Consider the following 23,589-nt stretch of genomic DNA (forward strand, 5'->3'; position numbering starts at 1 on the left):
ATGGCTCAAATTGTGTAGCTTATTTCGAGCTATGGGTGCAGTGTAGATACACTCCAAAATGATTATCTCAATTATATAGTTAACTAGAAGACTTACCCAGTGTTGCCTGGGTCTGGCCTAGGGCATGGGGTGGGGCCACTCTCCCTGGCTGTTGGCTTCTTCCCAAATTGGTCCAGAGTGAGAGAGGGGGAGGGGCTGCACACCCCAGCCACTGGCTTTGCCCTAAGGGTGCCCCAAGGGAACAGGAGAGGATAGGGGGACCCAAGCACTCTGTCCACCAACTTCGCCCTGGGGTCGGAGGGCACTGCCTAGGGATGGGGAGGGCAGAAGTGATGATGCACACCCAGGTGGTGGGGAGGTCACACCTCAGCCCAGCTTGGAAGTAGGGAGGCATGCTGTCACTCTCCAGACCCATCTCAGGGGCAGAGGTGAGGGCTGTGCAGGCTGCCCACTGGCACTCCCCTAGGTGTAGCGGGGGCTGCACAGTGGCTGATATCTGCTCCCTGGGGCAGACTGGGGGGTTGGCTGCTTCCAGCCAGTAGGCTTCCCCTGGAGTGCTGAATCCCTCCCCGCCCCCATGCTCATTCCATAATACAACTCCCTCCTACCAAACCCCTCCCTTTTCATTTTGTGAGAAACAATCAAATTTCAGGCACATCCCATTGTTCTGGTACAACCAAACCCTCATCTTGCTTTGAGTTAGGATAAAAGGAAGCTGCATACCAAATTAGCTGTTATAGTTTAGGAGAAGTTCTTGAACAAATGGATTCACAGACAAATGAACAGACATTTCTAAAATATATAGCATTTACTTCACTTCATTTTATCTTGTGCCATTACATGGCTTTTAAAATTAGTTGCAGGTGCATATGCCTGTTAGAACACCTGTTACTTTATACCATACTGTTTACTGAACACAAGAAAATACTTTAAAATACTCAGTCCTTCAAGGTGCTGAATGTTTTGGCCCTGATCCTGCAAAACACATAGGTATATGCTTAACTGTAAGCATGTGCATAGTCTCGAGTCAATGGATTAGACTATACATGCTTCAGACTATACATGTTTAGGTGCTTTGCTGGATTGGGTCAGAGCACTAGCTCTCCCAAACTCAAGGCCACCCTATCCCTTTAGCTTGATCTCAGGTGGCTAGGTCAAGTGATTGCAAAAAACTCAATAACCACACTACTATTTTAAGTGTACTAGGTAGCCCCATGAGCATGAATCTGGCAATGCAGGATGGGAGGCTTGTTCCCAACTGCAATGTTAACATACCCACAGAGTCAAGCCCTTGCTTACAGGGTTACTTCTTCAATGGTCTTTCTATTGTGCAAGACAGCTAGTTCCTGTGAACTCTGTGAATATGAATCTCAGCTGTTTTTGAATCAAGGAAAAAGTAAATCTATGATGTTGCAAAACTGGTAACAGTGTGAACTCACAAGGGAGATCATGATGAGCTGGTTTTGAGTCACCATGGCCAGGATCCAAATCTAATTGAATTCAGTGGGAATCCTTTCATTAACTTCAATAAGAGGTGGATCAGGCCCCATATATTGGTTGTGCATAGTATTCCTTTACAACCATTTGTTGTATTAGACCTTAGTTACAAGCTAGTTTTGTAGTATTTCTTGTATTAGTGCCCAGCGCAGAATGTATTATTTTACTACACTAAATTGTAACACAACCAGTACAGATTGTACTGCCATCCAATAAAATATTTTATTGGGAAATATTTTAGTACAAAATGGTAGCATTGGAACACAGCTAAAACTACAGAAGTACCCACATGAGCAACCTATAGAGTGTGCCCCTTCCCCTCCTCATTTTTTCCCAGGCCCGGTAGGAGGATTGTACTTATTTTTCATGGAGGTAGCTCTCATCAAGATGAAACTGATTTGGCAGAGCTTCGCTAGAGAGGAATGCAAAGGGAACGGACTGAACATGCTAATCTGGACGAAGATGGTGTGACGGGATAGCGGTCTCTACGAGCCTCCCACACCTGAATTCGGCTGAGGGGCCGGTGTGCGTTTCTGTGTCCTTGCCTCTCCCCCTGGTTCCTGTTGCTTGCCACCGGCCCCTTCCCGGCGCTCAGCCATTATGCAACAAGCACTGCCACCCGCTGGTCTCTCCCGAGCCTCGCTGGGAAGTCTCAAGGCGCGAGTGAGATGTGCAGGCTGCGGGTGGGGCTCGCAGGGAGGTGGGCTTCAGCACCCCAGCCCGCGGACAGCTCCCTGCGCCGCGGGAGCGAAGCGCAGCGCCAGAGGGCTCCTCCAGCGGCAAACCTGCCTCCCTCCCGCCACATGACAGGAGGGTCTCACCGCGCCTGAGGCGCAGCAGGGCTCCCGGCGTGGCTCTCCCAACAGGGCTCTGTGATTTTAAATGCGCCGAGGCCCGCCCCTTTGGGGTGGGGCGTGGGCGGGCGCAGGCCGGCCGGGGCGGCCATATAACCCCACCTCTTGGGTGAAGACTGCGGCTATAATTGGCTGGCTGTGGTATTTGGAGATGCTGAGCTGGCTCCTTCCCCCCATGTCCCTGCACACTCACAGGGGCGGGTTGCGCGGGCGGCAGAGGGAGGCAGGGCTGGGTGGCGGCGGCGGCTCTGCCACTCCCTGCCTCCCTGCCTCGCTGTCCGAGCCGCTTTCGCTGCTGGGCTGCTGCCTGCGGCCGGGCGAGGCGGCGGAGCCGGGCCGCGGGGAGCGGGGGCTGCTGCTGCCGGCGGCGGTGGCGGCGATGATGGCGGAGGGCGGCGGCGGCGGCGGGGGGCCGCGGCGGAAGGCGCTGTCCCTGCTGGAGGCGGCCCGCTCCCGCTACGAGAGCCTGCAGATCTCCGACGACGTGTTCGGGGAGTCGGGCCAGGACAGCAGCGGGAACCCCTTCTACAGCACCTCGGCCGACTCCCGCTCCGCCTCCTCCCAGGACGAGGACGAGGAGCAGCTGGCGATGGAGGAAGGGCCCGGCCCGCGGGGCAGGGGGCGCCGTGTCCCCAGGGCTGCGGCGGAGCGGCGGCAGCAGGCTCCCGGGGGCTGCAGCTCGGCGGAAGCTCGCCCCGGCCCCCCGGAGGAGGAGGAGGAGGAGGAGGCGGGGGACTGGACCTCGACCCTACGAGACGCCCCACCCCCAGACTTCAAGGATAGCTTCGGTAACAGGGGGGCTGGGGAGCGCGGTGGGAGGAGGGGGGGGGGGAGAGTCCTCTCCCACGCCCCGCCGGCAGGGGGTGTCCGGAGGCCAGTGGCTGGGGGAGCGGAGCGCAGAGGGACAGGGCTGCAGCTTGCGGCGGGGGAGGGGGCGGGGAAGGCACTTCTGCAATTTAGGCAGAGGCAGGGAAGGCGGCTACTTGCAGGAGGGCTCCGATCGCGCAGCCCTGTGCAGGTCTACAGGGCTCAGCCTCCTCCCGCGGTTAGTACCCAGCGCTTGGCCCTAGATGCCCAGGGCACTGACTCTAACGGGCTTAGCAGTGTGCACGAGAAACCGGCTGACTCGCTCAGCCCCTGGCGCACGAAACCTCCCTGGAAGGGGAGGCTGGATCTCTCGGGTTAGTTGGCGAGAGTGCGGTCTGCCACCTAACTTGCCTGCCTTTTGGCTTCGTTAAACATATCGCTCCGAGGGCGGATGCTGCTATGCATGTAAGTCGCTAGGGAGAGACCAGCCCCTTCTCGGGGCGAGTGAGAGCTCGGTTCATCTGCATAGGAGGGGCAGCCAGGGCTGGCTGGCTACTCAATCATTGCCGTTCAGCAAGGAGCAGATCAATCTCTCCCCTGTGCACCGTCTGGAAGCCTTATTTGATTTCATTATGATAAAGGATAGCTCCCCTCTTTTAGGGCACTGGAATTTTTCATCCCTTAGTCATGATAAGGCATGACTGGTATTCATGCAGTAATTGGGGAATTGCTTGGACTTAGATGAAATGGGGTCTAAGGAGACCTGAGGAGGGCAGGATGTGATTGAGCATGAGCACTTGTTCTTTTACTTTTTTCTCTGATCATTTTCCTGTCCTCAGAACAACAGGGCAGGTTATACAATGTAGCCTTGGGAATCTCTACTGCTAATATAAAACTCTGTGGCCCTTTAAAGAGAACTCTAATGGATACTCTGGAATCCAAACATTCTTAGTCATATCCGAGGACAAGGTTTGGACTGTTGGTTTCATGGAGTTAAATAAGGATGAAATAATTTACCATTTAATTTCTTTGCTTTTTCTGGTGTATAAACTTGTGTAACTTTCAAGCAGTGATATGCATTTAATATAGAGAGGGGATTAACATTTTAATTGGTTCTTTGAAAAATTTAAAGTTGATGACCTATTAGTTCATAAGTTCAGATTTTCTTAGAAATAAAGGATTTTTATTTGTGTGAGAGAAGTAAATGCATAAGTTTTTAGAACAAGTAGAGTTGGTAATAAAGATGAGAGATTTCTGCTGCCTCTTATTCTGTTTGAGGCCTGAACTGTATACCGTATCTATAATAGTGTTTAGCTTTAGCAAAAACTTGGTACCAGCCCAGGTCCGTTCATCTAGCCCAGTATCATGTCTTCCAATAATGGCTGCTGCCAAATGCTTCAGAAGCAAATAGTACAGTGAAATATATTGAGTGATCCATCACTTGTCATTCAGTTGCAGCTTCTGACAATCAAAACTTTAGGGATACCCAGAGCATGGGTTTGCATTCCTAACCATCTTGGCTCATAGCCATTGATGGACCTGTCCTCCATGAACTTATCTAGTTCTTTATTGAACCCCGTTATGCTTTTGACAGCCTCCCCTAGCAATGAGTTCCACCGATTGACTCTGTAGTGTGAAGTACTTCCTTAAGTTTGTTAAACCTGCTGCCTATTAATTGTATTGGGTGACCCCTGATTCTTGTGTTATGTGTAAGGGTAAATAACCCTTCCTTATTCACTTTTCCTCCATGCCATTCATGGTTTTATAGAACTATCATAACCCCCCAAGTCATCTGATCAGTACCAGTCTATTTAATCACATATGGAAGCTTCTCCATACCCCAATCATTTTGTTCCTATTCTGTGTGTTCTCTTCCAGTTCTAATATCCCATTTTTAGATGGGGTGACAAGAACTGCATGCAGTGGCATACCATGGATTTATATAGTGATATCATATTTGTCTTCTTGCACTTCCCTAATGGTGCCTAACATTCTGTTTGCTTTTTTGGCTGCTGATGCACATTGAGAGGCTGTTTTCAGAGAATTGTCACAATAACTCCCAAGATCTATTTGAGTGGTAACAGCTAATTTTGTATGTATAGATGGAATTATGTTTTCTGTTGTGCATTATTGTGCATTTATCAGCACTGAATTTCATCTGCCAATTTCTTGACCAATCACCCAGTTGTGTGAGATCCCTTTGTAACTCTTCAATCATCTTTGGACTTAGCTATCTTGAGTAATTTTGTATCATGTAAACTTTGCCAACTCCCTGTTTCTCTTTTTCCAGAGTATTTATGAATATGCTGAACAACACTGTGGGATCTTGCTATTTACCTCACTTCACTGTGAAAACTGATAACTTATTCCTATCCTTTGTTTCATTTTTTTTTTAAAGTAGGGATAAGTCTCAGAGGGGTAGATGTTACTCTGTAACTTTAAAAAAAAAGTAGTCCTGTAGCACTTTAGAGACTAACAAATATCTTGATAGTACCATGAGCTTTTGTGGGCAAAAGCCACTTCCTCAGATGGCTCTCCTCAGACGGCAGCTGCTCTGCGGCAGCAGCTCCTATCCACAGGGGCCCAAGCTCCCCCCAGGCACAGGCTGCTCCATGGGATGTTGGAGCAGCCTTGGCCATGGGGAGCTCGGACCCCCTGCAGACAGGGACTGCTGCTGCCCTGCACTACTGCCTCTTGTACAGAGGTAGCAGATCAAGGTGGCAGGCAGGAGCTGATTTTTAAATTGGTTCCCACATGGACTGGCTCCCATCTATTGCCCCCCGCTGCTGCTGCTGTATCAGAGGTAGCAGCATGGGGCGGCCGACAGTTTCCCTGTGTGCTCTTCAGTAAACTTGGACCGACGGTCTGGGACTGAGCCAACCTTCCAGTCTGTTTTAAATGCACAGCACTGGTGTGAGGTGGGGTTGTTGAAGTTAACTGAGACCATCAACTGATAAGCAATAGCTTATTGGTTAAACATTATCCAGCTAGTCACTAACATCCCTTGTTTCAGCTGCTTTGCCTGATTCTGAAGTTAGGCTTACTGGTTTGTAATTGCCAGGATCACTTCTGGAGCCTTTTTTAAATTAATCAGAGTTACATTAGGTATCTAACTGTATTCTAGTGTGAAGGCTAATTTTAAGTGATAGATTACATACCACATTTAGTAATTCTGCATTTTCATATTTGAGTTAATTTAGAACTCTTGAGTAAATGCCATCTGGTCCTGGTGACTTATTGCTGTTTAATATATCCATTTATTCCAAAAACCCCTCTATTGACACCTCAGTCTGGGACAGTTCCTTAGTTTTCTCACATAAAAAGACTGGCTCAAGGATAGGAACCTTCCCCTCATTGTCTGCAGCAAAGACTGATACAAAGAATTCACTTAGCTTCCCCACCACAGCCTTGTCTTCCTTGGATGCTTCTGTAGCATTTCAATCATCCCGCAATTCCTATAATTGCTTAGAAGGCTTCCTGCTTCTGATAAACTTAAAATATTGTTCTTTCATACGTGAGTCATGAGCAAGAGCAGTTCCAGATTTAATTAATTCTGTAATTCCAAGCAATGGAAACTACCACAATGTGTCTTCTGTAAAAGCTGCAGCTACTTTGGTTACCATAAGGAAAACACACATACTAGAGTTGATGAGCACCAATGGCTCCCATTGACTTCATTACTTAGTACAGGGAGGGACAATTTTTTTGCAGGGGTGCCACTCCAAGAATTTTGGAAGTGGTCACAGACTATACTCTCTATTCTATTAATGGGAGGTGGGGCTCTGGGTTAGAGTTCGGGTGTAGGAGAGAGCTCCAGGCAGGGATAGGGATGTAGGAGGAGATGTGGGGTCTGGGAGGGAGTTTGGTGCAGGAGGGGATTCTGACTTGGTGCAGAGGAGGCAGTATCTGGGAGAGAGTCTGGATACAAGGGGGAATTCTGACCTGAGGCATGAATGCAGGAGGGGGACAGAGTCTGGAAGGGAGTTGTGACCTGGAACATGGGTTGGGGTGCAAGGTGCAGGCTCTGGCTGGGAGATGCTTACCGCATAGGTGGCTCCTGGCCATTGGCGCAGTAGGGCACTCAAGCAGGCTGTTTGCATGCCATGGTGGCCCTCTGCCACTGGCAAGTCCCCATGATACACAGGGGAGGATCTCAGCTCTTCCCCTATCAGGTGAAGCTATTGCTATTTTGCCCACTCTCAAGACAGGCAAAACCCTGCCCCTCTGGATCACCCCTGCCTCCGGATTCCCTGAGCAGCTCCTGTCTGTGGCAGGCCCTATAGGGCTGGAGCAGCCCCCTGCCCACGATGGGTGGGGAGCTACTCCAGCCCCTACTGGTTAACCAGACCTGGTAAGCATCACCCATTCAGAGTAATGCTTACCAGTTAGGGATGTCAGTGTGTAGTACACTATTAACCAATAAGCCTCCGTTTATCAGTTAATCTTATCAACTACATGCATTTTCCCCTGTTGTTGCCTCTGTATTAGAGGCAACAAAGAACAGGGAGCGGGAGCCAGTGTTGGGGGGAGCTGGCTTTTAAGCCGGCTCACCAGATCCATGGAGCCATCCCCACCAGCAGTGTTGCCTTGGATAGAGAGGCAAGAGCGAGGAGACTGAGGGGGGCAGGCGGGAGCTGATGTATGTGGGGGGGAGCCAGCTTTTAAGCCAGCTCTCCTTGCATGCTGGCTCTGTGGAGACCCCTGCCTCCTCCCCCGTGCTGCTGCCTCTATCGGGGCAGGGGTGGCTGCCATGGAGCAGCTTCTGTCTGTGGGGAGCTCAGGCCTGCTGTGGACAGAGGCTGCTGCCACCCCATGCTGCTGCATCTGATACAGAGGCGGCAGCGCAGGGTGGCAGGAGGTTCCCTGGGGAGTGGAGCCAGTAGCACAGTCATGGAACCGAAAATATTTTGGGATTATCAAATAGTCATGTAACCACAAATATTTTGTGCGGTTACATGACTATTCAGTCAATTGCTATCTAACATCCCTATTGCCGGTTAACTTTTCACATCTCTCCTATTAATACTGGCTGCTGGCACAGGGTCTAAACTAGCCCTTCTATGGTGGCTGCCAGTGTGGAGCTGAATCAGTGGTAGTAACAGCAGAACATTTTGAGGGAGGAACAAGAAATGTTACTGTAGAAATCAGAAGATAGGCTAGCATTGATGGCAACTTCTCCTTTGTCCCTGCACACTATTGCTCTATATGTACTTGCCCAAAGATGTTAGTAAAACGATACACTAGAGGTTCTCCCCCCCCCCCCCTTGAAAATTATGATCGAGACACCCCCAGCAGACAAAGTATGGTGTGTAGCACATAACTCTAGTTTTGCACTGACTTTTGAAGGCACTTTTCTAAGTAGAAGAGAGAACTGTTAGAGAGCAGTCATGCTAAAACCATGTTTTCTAATGACTTTGAAGAGATTTAAACAAGCTTTAAATATTCTTCTTTAACCTATATTTATGGTGGGGCAGAATATTTTCTAAAAGCCAGATTATAGGAGATATTCATTTGTTGCAAAGTGGTTGTCAGGTGTGACTTGACCCCTGTATGCAAAAGATCACTTTTGCTGGGAAGATGAATATCAGGATTGCATGCAGCAGCATAGAATACTCTAAATATGCATGTCAGAAAGCAAAGGATAGCTTTTGATTTTTGCAATGAACTGGACTTTTGGGAGTTCGCCAGTTATTAGTTTCATCTGCAGCTCAATGTTGAATAAGCAGGTTGGTGAGCATTAGAGATTTCACTTAAGAACTTTCCCTTCACTTTTTCTGTTCACCAATGGGCAACAAAAAAAAGTATGAAAAGGATTATTTATAGGTGTGCATTAAAGCCGCTTTATTTCCTTACAAATATGATATTACATCGGGCCATGTCCATTCAAATTACATTATTCAGAGCAGCAGCATAAGCACATCTGAGAAGTGCAATTTGTCTCCTTGATTATGCAATCATTAAACTTAGCTTCCATTCTTAACGTAACTAGACAATATTTGCTGAAGTTGGATTAGCTGAGGAGGGGGAAAGATGATTTTGTGCAGAGGGCTAATGAACCAGTCTCCAGTTGTAAGGATGAAGGTTACATTTGCATAGTGATGTGTTTGTATAGTGTCTCATACAATACAGCTTTAGTCTTCGTTGGTTTCTCTTGGCACTGGTTTTATATAAACAAAAAATGAATTTAACTCCTTTCAAATAATAAGGAAAATGTATTTAGCTCCTTCCATCTAGTCTCTAGTGAACCTCACAATACAACATTTTGTTAGTATGAAGTCATTCATATAGCTTGTATTCCAATGTACAGTGAAACCTTTGTTATCCGGCACTCTGTTAACCACAAAACATTATAAACCAGCATTTCCCCCAGCCACAATACTGTCACATCTTCAGGTGCACAGACCTGGCTTGGTTTACCATGATTGGCTTAACAATTTTTTATTTAAGTAGTACTAATCATCTTTAACTCAAAATAGAAATGTGAGACCAACTGCCTCACACTACAAAACTACTAATATTAAAAACTTGAGTTTTACTATTATTGTCCATTGGTTTTTCCTAGGTTGATGGGACACTCAGATAACCAGAACGCCCTAATCCCCTAGCATGCTGGACAACACAGGTTTTACTGTATTTTATAAGAGTTAATAGTATCTGAAAGAGGTGCACTGGGAGGGAGGGACATAGCTGAAGGGACCAGAGAACGATTTTTAGTTCAGACTTTAAGAACAGAATCTCGAAGCAGAAAGATACAGGAAGACTGTGCAGAAGGCAAGAGAGTCAGAGAGAGAGATCACATGGAAAGGCCGAGAGGAAGATCGTGTGAGAGGAGCATGGGGGAAGGAGAGAGAGGGAGAGCCCTCTAGGTAGGCTGCATCATATCCATAAAGGCTTATAATAAGGACGGCATTTTTGGTCTGAATCTTCAAAAAGCCCTGAAATTCTGGGTGAGCGACTGTAAGAGGTGAAACCAACGCTGAGCATAATTTATTCATCTATGCCAGATTCTGCTATAGAATTTGGCCCAAATAGCTCTCTGCTTGTGAATACGGCTGCAACGCCTCTGACTTCAATGGTATCTTGCGTATTTGTTCCATCAGAGTAATTTGACTTTGAAATAATTTTAGGGTTCATAAGTATAGAATAGTTGTAGGAAATTTTGCATTCACTTTTGGGGAAAACTCTAATATTTTCCTGTATATGTTTTTTAGATAATAAAAAAAGTGTGTATATAGAGCTTGTAGAATACTGGTGAATGCATCTGTTGAAGTGTCTATAGGATGGTCTAAATAAGATTTTTATGGTGAGCATAATCCACACCATTACTTAAAAAAAAATTCAGTATTGTCTACAATGACCTTATGTAATCTAAATATGTGCTTCTGAAGGTTTTAATGGGCCTAGAGCAGATCTCTCCATCCATTTTTAATAAGTGTTTCCAATGCAAGACAATCTTGCTGATCTTAAAATGTAATGCAATGTAACTGTCATTTCCCTGCCCTCACTTTGCATTATTCATGTTCAGATTCAGCAGCAAAATGCTCGTTAACTTTTCTGCTCTGAAAATGACCAAGCGTTGGTATTTCATACTTAATGTGCAAAAGTTGGTGAACACTGCAGATCAAGGGCTTTTCTTTGCAATACATCTGTAGCCTATTATATAGGAGAAGCCTGTTGACTGCCAGACTGATCTCTTGCAGCTGGCCAAATGACCCCTCTCTCCCACTTCCAATTTAAAGTAAATGAAGTGATTAAAGGTGGTGGATGAGCAGTTTTGGGAAGTGCAGTCCTCTCTCTGAAGAATACAGGAACAGTATACGAAACAGGGCAGAGCATTCATTGCATTGCTGTCAGTAAGTCCCAAACTTGGACTGCAGGGTAGAGAACCACCTTGTGGTGGGAGAGACTAATGAGGATACCAATCACATCCCAATCACTGATTAGCTTAGTTATTCTGTATAGATAGAGCCCTACAAACCTGCAGATCAGGGATGTTAAATATCGGTTAATTGAATAGTCTATTAACCTCATGAATTCTAATAGTTTGACTATTCTATAGTCCCTGGGCAGACCCTGTCTGGGGGCGAGGGACCTAGCACGAGCCAGAACTGAGCCACACTGCCTGCCCACCTGGCTCCTAATACACTTTAAATGCAGAGCTGCAGGAGGGTAGTCCCGGCTAGCACTGGGTCCTGGACCTGAGCTGGGCTGCTGGCCAGCCTGCTTAAAAATTTACTGGGGAGGAAAATGTGTAGTCTAGAGCAGTGTTTCTGAAAGTGTGCCGCGAAATCACTTTAAGAAATACATTAACTGGCTGCCCCAGTTTATTTACTGGCGCCGTGGCCACGGAGCCTTGCGGCTCCCGTTGGCTCAGTTTCCTCCTTTGCAGCCAAGGACTTCTCGTGGCTCCCTTTGACTGTAAAGGACGAAACGGAGCCAATGGGAGCCGCAAGGCTCCGTGGCTGCAGCGCCAGTAAATAAACCAGGGCAGCCAGTTAATGTGCTTCTCAAAGTGATTTCGCAGTACACTTTCAGAAACACTGGTCTGTAGCATTAACCTATAAGCTTTTGCTTATCAGTTAATCGACTCTACTATTACATCCCTACTGCAGATATCTGTTTTTTATCTACGGGTAGCTGCGGCTGTGGATGCAGAAATCCGCAGATCATTTTTGCAGAGACGGAAACTAGTTTAGAGCCGCACAGGGCTCTATGTATAGACTTTGGTCACAGAGAGTACTTGCCTAGGTGGCACAGAATTGAAAAGCTAGGAGTCACTCAGTTGAAGTTTTTCTTTCCATAGAATAATAGGACTGGAAGGGACCTCAAGAGGTCATCGAGTCCAGCCCCCCGCCCTCAAGGCAGGACCAAGCTCCACCTACACCATCCCTGACAGATGTCTATCTAACCTGTTCTTAAATATCTCCAGAGAGGGAGATTCCACCACCTCCCTTGGCAATTTATTCCAATATTTGACCACCCTGACAGTTAGGAATTTTTTCCTAATGTCCAATCTAAACCTCCCCTGCTGCACTTTAAGCCCATTACTCCTTGTCCTGTCCTCAGAAACCAAGAGGAACAAATTTTCTCCTTCCTCCTTGTGACACCCTTTTAGATATTTGAAAACTGCTATCATGTCCCCCCTTAATCTTCTTTTTTCCAAACTAAACAAGCCCAGTTCATGAAGCCTGGCTTCATAGGTCTTGTTCTCTAGACCTTTAATCATTCTTGTTGCTCTTCTCTGTACCCTTTCCAATTTCTCCACATCTTTCTTGAAATGTGGCGCCCAGAACTGGACACAGTACTCCAGCTGAGGCCTAACTAGTGCAGAGTAGAGCGGCAGAATGACTTCACGAGTTTTGCTTACAACACACCTGTTGATACAACCTAGAATCATATTTGCTTTTTTGGCAACAGCATCACACTGTTGGCTCATATTCAACTTGTGGTCCACTATGACCCCTAGATCCCTTTCCGCCATGCTCCTTCCTAGACAGTCGCTTCCCATCTTGTATGTATGGAACTGATTGTTCCTTCCTAAGTGGAGCACTTTGCATTTCTCTTTATTAAACCTCATCCTGTTTACCTCTGACCATTTCTCTAACTTGCTAAGGTCATTTTGAATTATGTCCCTATCCTCCAAAGAAGTCGCAACCCCACCCAGTTTGGTATCATCTGCAAACTTAATAAGCGTACTCTCTATCCCAATATCTACATCATTGATGAAGATATTGAACAGTACGGGTCCCAAAACAGACCCTTGAGGAACTCCACTTGTTATCCCTTTCCAGCAGGATTTAGAACCGTTAACAACAACTCTGACTACGGTTATCCAGCCAATTATGCACCCACCTTATCGTGGCCCTATCTAAGTTATATTTGCCTAGTTTATCAATAAGAATATCATGCGAGACCGTATCAAATGCCTTACTAAAGTCTAGGTATATAACATCCACCGCTTCTCCCTTATCCACAAGGCTCGTTATCTTATCAAAGAAAGCTATCAGATTGTTAAGCCAAGCTGGTCTTTTGCCATATTTTCTATCTTTCCTACACAGCGGAATTGTTTGCTTTTGAATTGTTTTGCTCAACATCCCACCAAATTCAGTAGGAGCACAAAGAATTGTGCCCAAATACGGATTCCCCAGTATGAAGTATGCCTCAAAGGAATGCTAACTATGCGTGTAGTGGGATTCCCATAGAAGACCTGTTGCAGGATCGGTCTTTTCTGCACTCAGAACCCACAGTGACTGAGTGGTTATTGCGGAAATATGGTTAGGGACCTTTGGCACAGGGCATCAAAGCCAACTAATGAAGACATTCCATATAGTCAAATATTTCTTCTGGGGTTAACTTGTTCCTCTGGTAATATTGTCAGAGCAGAACACATTAAAATAGAGAACAGCTTGCAAGCACAAGTCAAATCTGTTTCAGTTTCTCGTGGGCTGGCATTCATCTCAGGGAGAGCATCCTACTGCAGAGACAAATATATCATTCCCGTTTCATATTTCAAGGATGGTTAGATCCACTTAGTCTCCTCACCCCAAATTACAGGTTAAACAGTGGACCTTCTGTCTACTGTATAACTTGAGTGGGTGGGAAGAGAACAGGCACAAGGAATCCACACAGTAGTGGTGTCTGGCACCTTCCTAAGGGGAAGACCAGGAAAACTGAAGCCATGTGTGAATAGTGTATTAACTAAAGCATTGGTCCAACCCCTGGCCTTCCACATCTACTTCCTCAGACGTGGCATAGATTTCACATGCTTTTATTGATAAAATGAACACAACTGTGTTCATTCTTGTATGACAGTTCAACAGAAATTGTGTTCATTAGCAATAAAAAGCTGTAGTTGATCAGTTTGTACCTACAGGGTAAGGAGTGGGAGTTAGGGATGTTAGATAGCAGGTAATTGAATAGTCATGTAACGGAATGAATTCTTATCAGTTTCTCAACTATGTTATAGTCCCTGGGGGTGGGGTGTCTGCCAGTGTGCTCCGACCCCACTCCTGGGGAGCCCCTGCTACCCCGTGAGGAGGGCCAGTTTAAAAGCCAGCTCTCCACACAGACCGGCTGCCTTACCACTCTGCATTGCTGCCTCTGATATAGAGGCAGCAGTGTGGGGTGGTAGAAGCCCTGTCTGCAGGGGGGTCCAAGCAGCCACCATGTAAACAGCCGCTCAGACAAAGCAGACACTTCATGTTTTCAAGTCGAGGGGAAGAAAACTTGCACAATTCCTGATCAGTGTGCGATACGCTTAAGCTGGAGGCACAGCAGGTGAGTCCCTGACAGGATAGAAAATGTGACCTCAGTGGGGGGGAAGTGAATTGTTTCAGCCCTTTAGACTGTTTGTGCCGTCGAAGGGGACTGAGTAAGCTCTGTAGCTCACATGTGTAACTTTACCCTTTCAACCCTAACTGTAGTCCACTGAGGCACTCTGAGAGGATGGAAAAATCATATCAGACAGGAATACACAAGAGGGTTGAAGCAAAGAACGCTGTGTATGGCATTGCTAAGAAAAAATTGTGCATTGAACAGGGAAGGTTACTGAATTGGTATAAAATTAGGACTGCCAAGCGATTTTAAAAAAATTAATTATTAATCGCATGCACTGCCCCTTTGAAACGCTGCGGTAGTGTTTCCAAAGGGCAGCACTGCAGGAACCCGGGATCAGCTGGAGTCCCCAGCTGAACCCGGCTCAGTGCAGCGCTGCCCCTTGGAAAAGCCACCCCGGCGTTTCCATGGGGCAGTGCATTGGGAGCCGGGGATCAGCTGGAGTCCCCAGCTGATCCCTGGCTCCGTGTTGTGCTGCCCCTTTGAAGCTCCGGACTGGTGCTTCAAAGAGGCAGCACAGCATTAATGCCTGCGATTAACGCGTTAAATAACGCATTAATCCTTCTCTGCATTAATTGCAGGTGTAAACGCATCTCAATTGACAGCTCTAGTTATTGTGTTTCTTGTGAAGCAAAAGCAGACCAAAAACTTAACAGGTGGCTGTTGTAAGAGGCATTGATCTCTGATTGTATAGGACAGAGGCAGTCGGATACCAAGTAGATTAAAGAAAAAACATTTAAAATATGGATTTCTGTCTTTGAGAGAGAGAGAGCGCTTAGTCAAAAGGGACCATCTGATCATCTAGTCTGACATCCTGCACATCGCAAACCTCCAAACTCTACCTTGCTATACACAGTAACCTATATTATACTGGAGTGTTACAGCCCTCAGGAGACTTCGCTATTATGTACCACGGACAGACAATAGGCGGGACCATGATGCAACAGTACCAGAGGAATTGCTTTTAGTGAGCTGTATTCAGACAATCCTAGCAAGCCACCTGCACCCTGTATGGTAGAGAGAAACAGAAAAAACAAACCTGCCAGGTTTCTGCCAATCTGACTGGGGGCAAAAATTCCTACTTGACCCCAAACATGGCAATCAGTATAACTCTGAGCATATGAGCAACACACAGCAGCCAAATATTTGAAAGACTTATGAAGTGCCTTTTTGGTATTCCATCTCTAGCCGTGGCCATGTCCCTTTCAAAGAAAGGAATATCTTTAGTAAAAGTCACAGAAAGGTCATGGGCAATAAACAAAAAATTGCAGCAACCCATAACCTGTCCCTGACTTTCCCTAAAAATATCCCTGAGAAAATAGAGAGGAAGGAGGGTCCAGCACCCTTCCACCTGCAATGACTAGGAGCTGCAAGGTCCTTTCCCTATGGCAGCTGAGAGGTCAAGGGTCTCCCCACCACTAAGTGGCTGGGAAGTCAGGGGTTCCCCCCACTGCCCACAGTGTCTGGAGCAACTTCTGAGGTTTGCCAAATTCAGCAGCTGGATGCCCTATGTTTCCCACACCACACCCAGTGCCTGGGAGCGCTGGCGTAGGGATAGAAGTGACTAGTCGACTATCTGATAGGCATAAGCTTATCAGATAGCAACTATTTGACTAGTTGCTTCTCCCCTCGCTGCCTCTAGCAGAGGCAGCGGGCGGGAGGAGCAGGAGCCAGTGCTGGGGGGAGCCGGCTTAAAAGCCAGCTCTCCCCAGCACTGTCTCCGCAGGGGAGGCAGAGGGATAGCGGGGATTGGGCACGAGCCAGAAATCCATTGATTCCAGGCTCGTGCCCAGTTTCAGATGCTGCACCTCTGCTTTTTAAATGTATTAAGAGCCTGCTGGCTCTTAATACATTTAGAAAGCAAAAGCGCAGCAAGGGGAACCAGGCTCGCTCCGGGTCCCCCATGCTGTATTTCAGCGTTTTACATGTATTAAGAGCCAGCAGGCTCTTAATACGTTTAAAAGGCAGAGCTGCAGGGGGGTTAGCTCCTGAGACCAGGAGCTAACCCCACTTCAGCTCCCTGCTTATTAACTAGTCAATGGAAATTCCATCAACCCCTCAATTAGTTGTTTCAACTAAATTTAACATCCCTTCTCTGGAGGACCCTCAGCTGTAGCTGGGAGCTCTGTAATCCCCCATTGCCTGGTGGCTGCAAGCTGCAGAGCCACCAGCTGAGAGCTCCAGCCCTCTTTCTTTGGGGCGGAAGTAGAGAATGTCTTAGAGGTCTTTAGAAGTCAGATTCCATGATCTCTTGTGACCTAACCCGTAGTCTTAGTAACAAGCTACGCCAGGGATTCTCAAACTTTTAAATATTGTCAGTTACTCAGAAAGAATGACCAGTCCTTCTCACACTGATTACACACCATCTGTGCAGCAGCAATTCTTGCTTGCATCAGACAGGACCGCATTGAAAAAATGAAAAATAACATGGTTTCTGCTTGGTTAGACTGTCAGCTATGCTGTCTTTTCCTGGGTGGTAGACTTCTTCTGACTTCTGAAGCCTGTATTTGTAGACTTCCTTCAGCCTGTTTTATGGATTTTTTTTTTTTAAATCCTGTCTTCTCATGTGTTTGCTGCCTTTTTAGCGTGGGAGCATCTGCAAAGCTAGCTGACTGAATTTACATTAGAGAAATATTTAACAAGGAAAGGCATAAGGCAGTTGCACAAAGTATTGGTTATTTTTGCAGGACAGGGGTTGAGAGAAGTCTTCTAGATATCCTAGAGTTGTTAGGCAGTGTCCTATAATTTGCAGGAAATAACTTTAGTAGTTTGTGCTTCCTGTTTCTGTTTGCATCTGACTGTTGGCACTCAGATATTTAGATTGCAATTTCTTTATTGTGTGGACAGAACTTAGCACGATGAGGCCATCGCCTTAGTGCATTACTGCAGAAGAAATAATAATGACAAAAGTGCCGCTGTGGGTTAAATGCTCCATAGACCCCCCAATGTAACAGACACCCTAGTGCAAGAACATCTGATATAACAGATGCACTCTGGTCAGAGTGCCCAAAAGGGATTTTGCATCATTGTTACTAATGTTAGTCTTTATCACTCCGAAATCAATGGAGCTACCCTGATATACACTATCAGAGGGTCTGATCTGGTATAGGGTAGCCATATTTTCCTATGCTGAATATAGGACACCTGGTAAAATTACTCTGATTTATTCAAGCAAGTTCTATGGCAATCAGAACTATGCAGTGCAAATGTTCAAATTAGCATCAAGTTAACTGAGCCCCTGTTAAAAAAAAGAAGAAATACTGCATAGGTTGATTCTTTGTTTACCTTGAAGGTTTGCACAGGGAGAAGTCATAAGAACAGCCATACTGGCTCAGACCAAAGGTCTAACTAGCTCAGTATCCTGTCTTCTGGCAGGGGGCAATGCCAGATGCCCCAGAGGGAGAGTATAGAATAGAGAATCATCCCATGATTCCTCTCCTGTCATCCATTTCTAGCCTCTGACAAACAGAGTCTAGGGACACCATTACTACACATCCTGGCTAATAGCCATTGATGGACCTAACTGCCGTTAATTTATCTAGTTTTTTTTTTTAACCCTGTTAAAGTCCTGGTCTTTGACATCCTCTGGCAAGGAGTTCCACAGGTTGACTGTGTGCTGCACATGTACATTCCCATACACCTCTCATATGGGGATGGGGGTAATCAACCTGACCCACTGTCCCTACAGAGCGCTCTCCAGTCTCCACCTTCCAGGCTTGGCTGAGCCCACAGGCCAGACCTGGTGCTCCTGCTGCCACGTCTTCTTAAGGCAACATGTGTGTGGTTGGGGAGTGGGGGAGGAAGAAATGCAGGGTCAGAGGCCCCCTCCACAGATTTGTCAGGTTGTGCATCAGAATGTGGCAAGCAGCAGCCTTTTGGCACCGTGTGGGAGGGAAAGAATGGAAGCTGCTTCCAGCCGAAGGGGGGTGAGGTAGAGATGACTTGGCTTATGTTTTCCCAGAGGTCATCTCTTCCCTCCTACTCCCTGTCCCCCTGTGGCTAGGAGCAGCTTGTCCCTTCCTGTCCGGGCAGAGTAGAAAGACAGCTAACCCCTCCAAACTGCGCTGGCTATCGACATAACTCAGCAGCCTCCTATTCCCTGGGTGAAGCATGGGAAGAATGGGATTAAGCCCTAAGGATGCATTGAGCACCAGGGCCCAGGGATCCTGGCTGCAGGGTTTCAGTGAATCAGGCCAGAGAGGTGGCTCAGCAGGGGAAGGTGTCTAGGGGACAGAGCAGCCCTACGCTCCCTGGAGCAGAATGTTGGGCAGGAACAGCATGTGACAAGGGTGCTAAGCACCCCTTCCTGGGTATCTGCAGGGTCAAGATGCACATAAGTTGGAAATAGCTTCCTTCCCATTACTCCAAACCCCATGTCAGCACTGTGTGGGCTTTAGCACATGCAAGGCTTGGCTTCTCCTGGCCAGTGCCCTGGGCCAAAGGTTTTTGAGCTTTCCCCGGATGCCAGCTCAGCCAGAGGTTGTGGGGGGAGGGAAGAGACGGGAAAATACATGACAATTTGCCCATTTAAAAAAATAGGGACACGTGCAGAAGGGCTTAAATACAGGCCTGTCTGTTTAGAAATAGGACATCCAGTTACCCTAGCCTGGTATCTTTAAGAACTGGTTGCAAAGCCACACCTTTTGAGTAGTCTGTGTTCTCCACTAGCAGAATCTTCTTCTGTGTGGCATTTAGAGATGGGCTGAAGCCACAGCATTCTAGCTGGAAATACTTCATGGTTTGTGGCTGCCAACCTGGGGGTTTAGTTTGGTCCATGAAAATGGTAGAGGCTCATTTGCAAGAGTAAGATCCTAGTTTGGCGTTTACGCTGCGTGGTGGTGGTGGTGAGGGGAAATGTTTCAAATCTGGGATTGTGGCTGTATCTGCCTGGCTACATTTTCTAAATGTAGTACACAGATTCTGCACTTGAAGATAAAACGCAAGCATTGGGGAGGCAGTGTGATTCCAAGCTGTAGTACCATGCTAATTGCAGTCTATGCAACTTTTGCTTTCCCTACATCGGGAACAGCAAGAATTTGTGTTTAGCCCAGTGGTGTGCAACCTTTTTCCCGGCGTGACCCCTGGGAAAATTTTGGTTAAGCAAAATAAAGTGGCCCCTTTAAATGTCGCTCCGCTCATCTGCCACGCCGGGAAGAAAAATGGCGGCCAGCCGGGTGCTGAGACCTCTTCAAGACAGCCAGATCCTCGGGTTGAACACCACTGGTTTAGCCTCTGGAAAGGGTCTTAAGTGCTCAGTACATTTGTAGACTACAAGGCCAGAAGAGATTGCTGTTAACATCTTCTCTAACCTGTCTTTCTATTCCATTAGAGTAAAACTCTCCTGTGTTGAAAGCCAGCCCACGTCTTACATGCCCCTTTCTGTTCTCAACTCTTGCAATTTTTTTATCACAAGTCTTGTGAAAGCTAGGTGGGGGTTTTCCTCAATGCCGTAGTGCTCGATTAAGTGATTACATGACTGTCAATTTTCATTTTAAAAAAAACCAAACCACACCAGTAAACATCTAGCCCTCACGATACCAGAGAAATGTTTGAAAACAACCCATTGGCACGCTATATTATTCAGAGGTCAAATAAAAAGCAACCCATACCTAATTTTTATATAATGATTTTTAAGCCAATCTTAAGACTTGGGGGGAGGGAGGGCTTACTTAGTACAGGTTGAATCTCTCTAGTCCAGCACCCTCGGGACCTGACCGGTGCTGAATCACAGGAGGTCAATATTGTCCAGTAGCATTAGAATCACTTCTGCTGCTTACTGGGCTCTTAGAAGACATTTAGGGGTAAACTAGAGCTAAATAACAGCATGGAACACAGAGGTAGGACTGGTGGCTGTAAACAAATTTTATGGGACCATGAGAAGCTTGACCACATCCATGAGAAATGGACATCCAGCTAGCTAAAATCATGCCGGACCGTGGATGTTGCTGGACTAGAGAGTACTGGGTTAGAGAGGTTCAGTTTGTTTTTAGTGCTTAGAGGACTGGCAACCATGCTCTTTAGCTCCATTTAAGCCTTCAAAATAGGGCTTAAGTGATGCATAGGCCCTGTGCTGCTGAACTTCTCATGACAGTTGCTGAGAGGCTCTGCCAAATGAACGTTTCCCAGCAGAACGATGGCTTAGCTCTAGAATGAACCAGGGAACTGATGTGACAGTGGCAGTGGGGAATGGGAGAAGATGGGCATCTCCAGAGTTGCATAAGGAAAGCAGTCTACCCACAAACCTCTGGAGAGGAAGATGCAAGCCATTTAACTGATTTTGCACTAACATGATAGAGCAGTTGGCTCTTGGGGGACAGACTGCGGGGTCCAAAATAAATGCACAATAAAGCATTTGTGTCCTGAAACTAATAGCAAGTAATGATGGGGTATTAGGCATATAATAATGAACATGAAATAAATCCTTGAAGCTGCTAGTGCTGATGCCTAGACTGGACCAGCACTGAATTCTCCATCTGTATTTTTTTTTACGTACCAGACTCAGTACCTTTTTAATGAAGGACAGAAATCTTAGGTTAACAATAAAAGTTCCTTTTAGACATCTGAAGGTAGTCACCTACATTAAGGGAAAGGATCTAAGAGCATTTTGTGGGTGTATATATTGAAATTGTGGGATAGACTCAGTGTGCCTTTTAACTTCTTGATAGCTCTTTTTTCCACATCTACCTTTTGGAAAGATGGCTACAAAGGGAGGCAGCTGGATATTGACCTGAAAAGGGCTGACTTCAAGCAGTAGATCACCAATTACTCTAATGCATGATTTTTTCCTAAGATAAAAAAGACCAAGATTGGAATCTATTTCTTTTATGCTGTGACTGCCTGTTGAGAGACCAAGATTGGAATCCATTTCTTTTATGCTGTGACTGCCTGTTGAAGAAACTCATAAGCCCCACATTTTTTATCTGGAATGGCACATGGAGCAAGAACAGCAAAATTGTACTAAACTTTACTTCAAAGTTATCTGTATCCACTGTCTCCTTTTAATCAGTGCTGTGGCTTTTTCTTGATCTGACTATGCTACAGTATTTGGTTTGTTGTCTAGTACCATTTAGCTTTCTAGAATGCTGCATGCAGGCTTCCAAATTAATGTTTATATCTTATGCTTAATATAATTTGTTGGGAGGGGGCACAGATAGTAGTATAAAAGTGGACACAATCTAACAATCTTTCAGTTGCTTATATCTTAGTTACACTTTTAACTGTTTAGGCTGATTTTTCATGTCAGATGTCTGCCTCGGGTTGAAGTTTGGTTCTGGCACCTGAAATGAGAGCCAGGAACCCCCTCTCCTGTGCTCTCTGACTCCTGTGCAGGGGGGATCAGGCAGTGTAAAGGAAAAAAACTGTAATATAATTAGACTGTATCATAATGCAGATGCCCAAGGAGGTCAAATTGTGACTTTAATTCTGGCACTCCCAAATGTTTGAGTGCCTGACTTTTCAACCTTACTGTTCTCTTAATGCTTTTTTGGTATCTAAAATTAGATGTAAAATCATGTTGGTCTCTAATTCTCTGGTCTTCTCTGTGCATCCTGTTTCCTCTGTCCATTTTATTTACCGTGTAAGAGCTTTGCGGAAGAGACTAGGTGCACGTTTTTCATTTACGGTACAAAGCATGCTGAAGCATAAAGAGATGGTCATGTGATAAATGCACTTTATCATGAACCTATGATCTGATGCTAGGTGAGTCGTGAGTGGGTTGGACATTTTAAAAAATATGTAGGGATACAAAAAAGTGTTAGAATTAGTTGTACAGGTTGGACTTCCCCGATTCAGCACCCTCAGGACCTTGAGTGGTCGTGAATCATGGCGCTTGCTGGACCAGGGGAGCTCAGGGCTCCCCTCCTGGCTGTCAGCCCTGGCCACTGAGCTCTGCTCCCAGCCTGGCCTTGCAAAAATTAAGAGTTTATCCTCCACACTGTGAGGTAGGGATGTGTGATTAGCATCTCCACTTTATAGGCCCTGATCCAGCAAAGAACACAAGCAGGTACTTTAATTTTAGGATAAGAGTTGTCCAATTCATGTGTTTAAAGTTAAGCATGGGCTTCTCTGAATCGGGGCTTAAGTGATTTGCCCAAGGTGAGAGAGAAGATCTGTGGCACTCCCAACAACTGAACCGGGATGACCTGAGTAGTACATCAGAACATTATACCTGAGTCTCTCCTTCATCCCCCAAACCCAAGATTTTATTTCTCTATTCTCCTTCAGCTACAGTAAACTTAGAGGTGATGTGCAGCAATAGTAGTTGAAGTTCAGACAGATGTGTGAATTTTTTTCTAAGTTGATGGCATGCTTCTAAGCAAATGTAATACAAATCTGAGAGCGTAAGGGATTCTGCTATGACTGCTAACAATGCCTGGAAATGTGATAAAGGAAGATTAATCCTTTACTTCAGAGAAAAGGGGAAAAAAAATACTGGAGAAGAAAATTGAACTTAGGCTCCCATGCATGTATTTTGGAGTTTCCTGCTAATCCTCATGAATGGCTCAAAACTGCAAAGACAATTAAAGTAAACAAGTCAGAGACAGGCCAAACTAATAATCACAAAGGAAAACAGATCAATTTTTGTCAAGGAGAGGAAGTTCTTGCTCAGTCCATGTCTGTTTCTGGGAATAGTCGTGCTCAATGCATCTTACTGAAGCAAAACAGAGTTGCAGAATGACTCACTCAGTTTTGCCAATCCTTTGTGTGCAAAAATCACGTGTGGGACCAAACAATGTCATGAGCTATAAAAACTAGCCTAAATCACATTCTATTTTTGTCTGCCACCTGGTTTGAACCTTTAAGCCAGTCCTGTCCCCTAGTTTGTGTAGGATGAAGAGCCAACTCTAAAGAGTATAAACACAAATGCAGATCACGCCATGGCGTGAGACTCCATTTACAGGGTATGTCTACATGACAGCTAGGACATAGGGCTTCCAACTTGTGGAAAAGTAGATACGATAGCTTTGCTTGAGCTAGTGTATTAAGATGAGCATAGCTGCAGTGGCTCGGGCTGAATACAATCCTGTTTAAGAAGCAAGTGAGAAGACAGACTCCGGGCCCCTAGACAGGGTCGCGGGGAGGGGCTGTCTAGCTCTGC

General features: G+C 46.2%; 1 protein-coding gene across 3 annotated transcripts in view; it reads left to right on the plus strand.

Moving 5' to 3' along the window:
* Positions 1–2,465: 2,465 nt before the first annotated feature.
* PGBD5 (piggyBac transposable element derived 5) overlaps positions 2,466–23,589 on the plus strand; it is a 91,952-nt gene continuing 70,828 nt past the window's right edge. For all 3 annotated transcript variants that reach the window (XM_075924718.2, XM_075924717.2, XM_075924719.2), the window contains exon 1: positions 2,466–3,139. In XM_075924718.2, the coding sequence (XP_075780833.2) occupies positions 2,503–3,139 (637 nt within the window). In that variant the 5' untranslated portion in view covers positions 2,466–2,502. The remainder of the gene's footprint in view (positions 3,140–23,589) is intronic.

This window comes from Pelodiscus sinensis, chromosome 3, assembly GCF_052426305.1.
Source record: "Pelodiscus sinensis isolate ZL-2025 chromosome 3, ASM5242630v1, whole genome shotgun sequence".
Classification (NCBI taxonomy): domain Eukaryota; kingdom Metazoa; phylum Chordata; order Testudines; family Trionychidae; genus Pelodiscus; species Pelodiscus sinensis.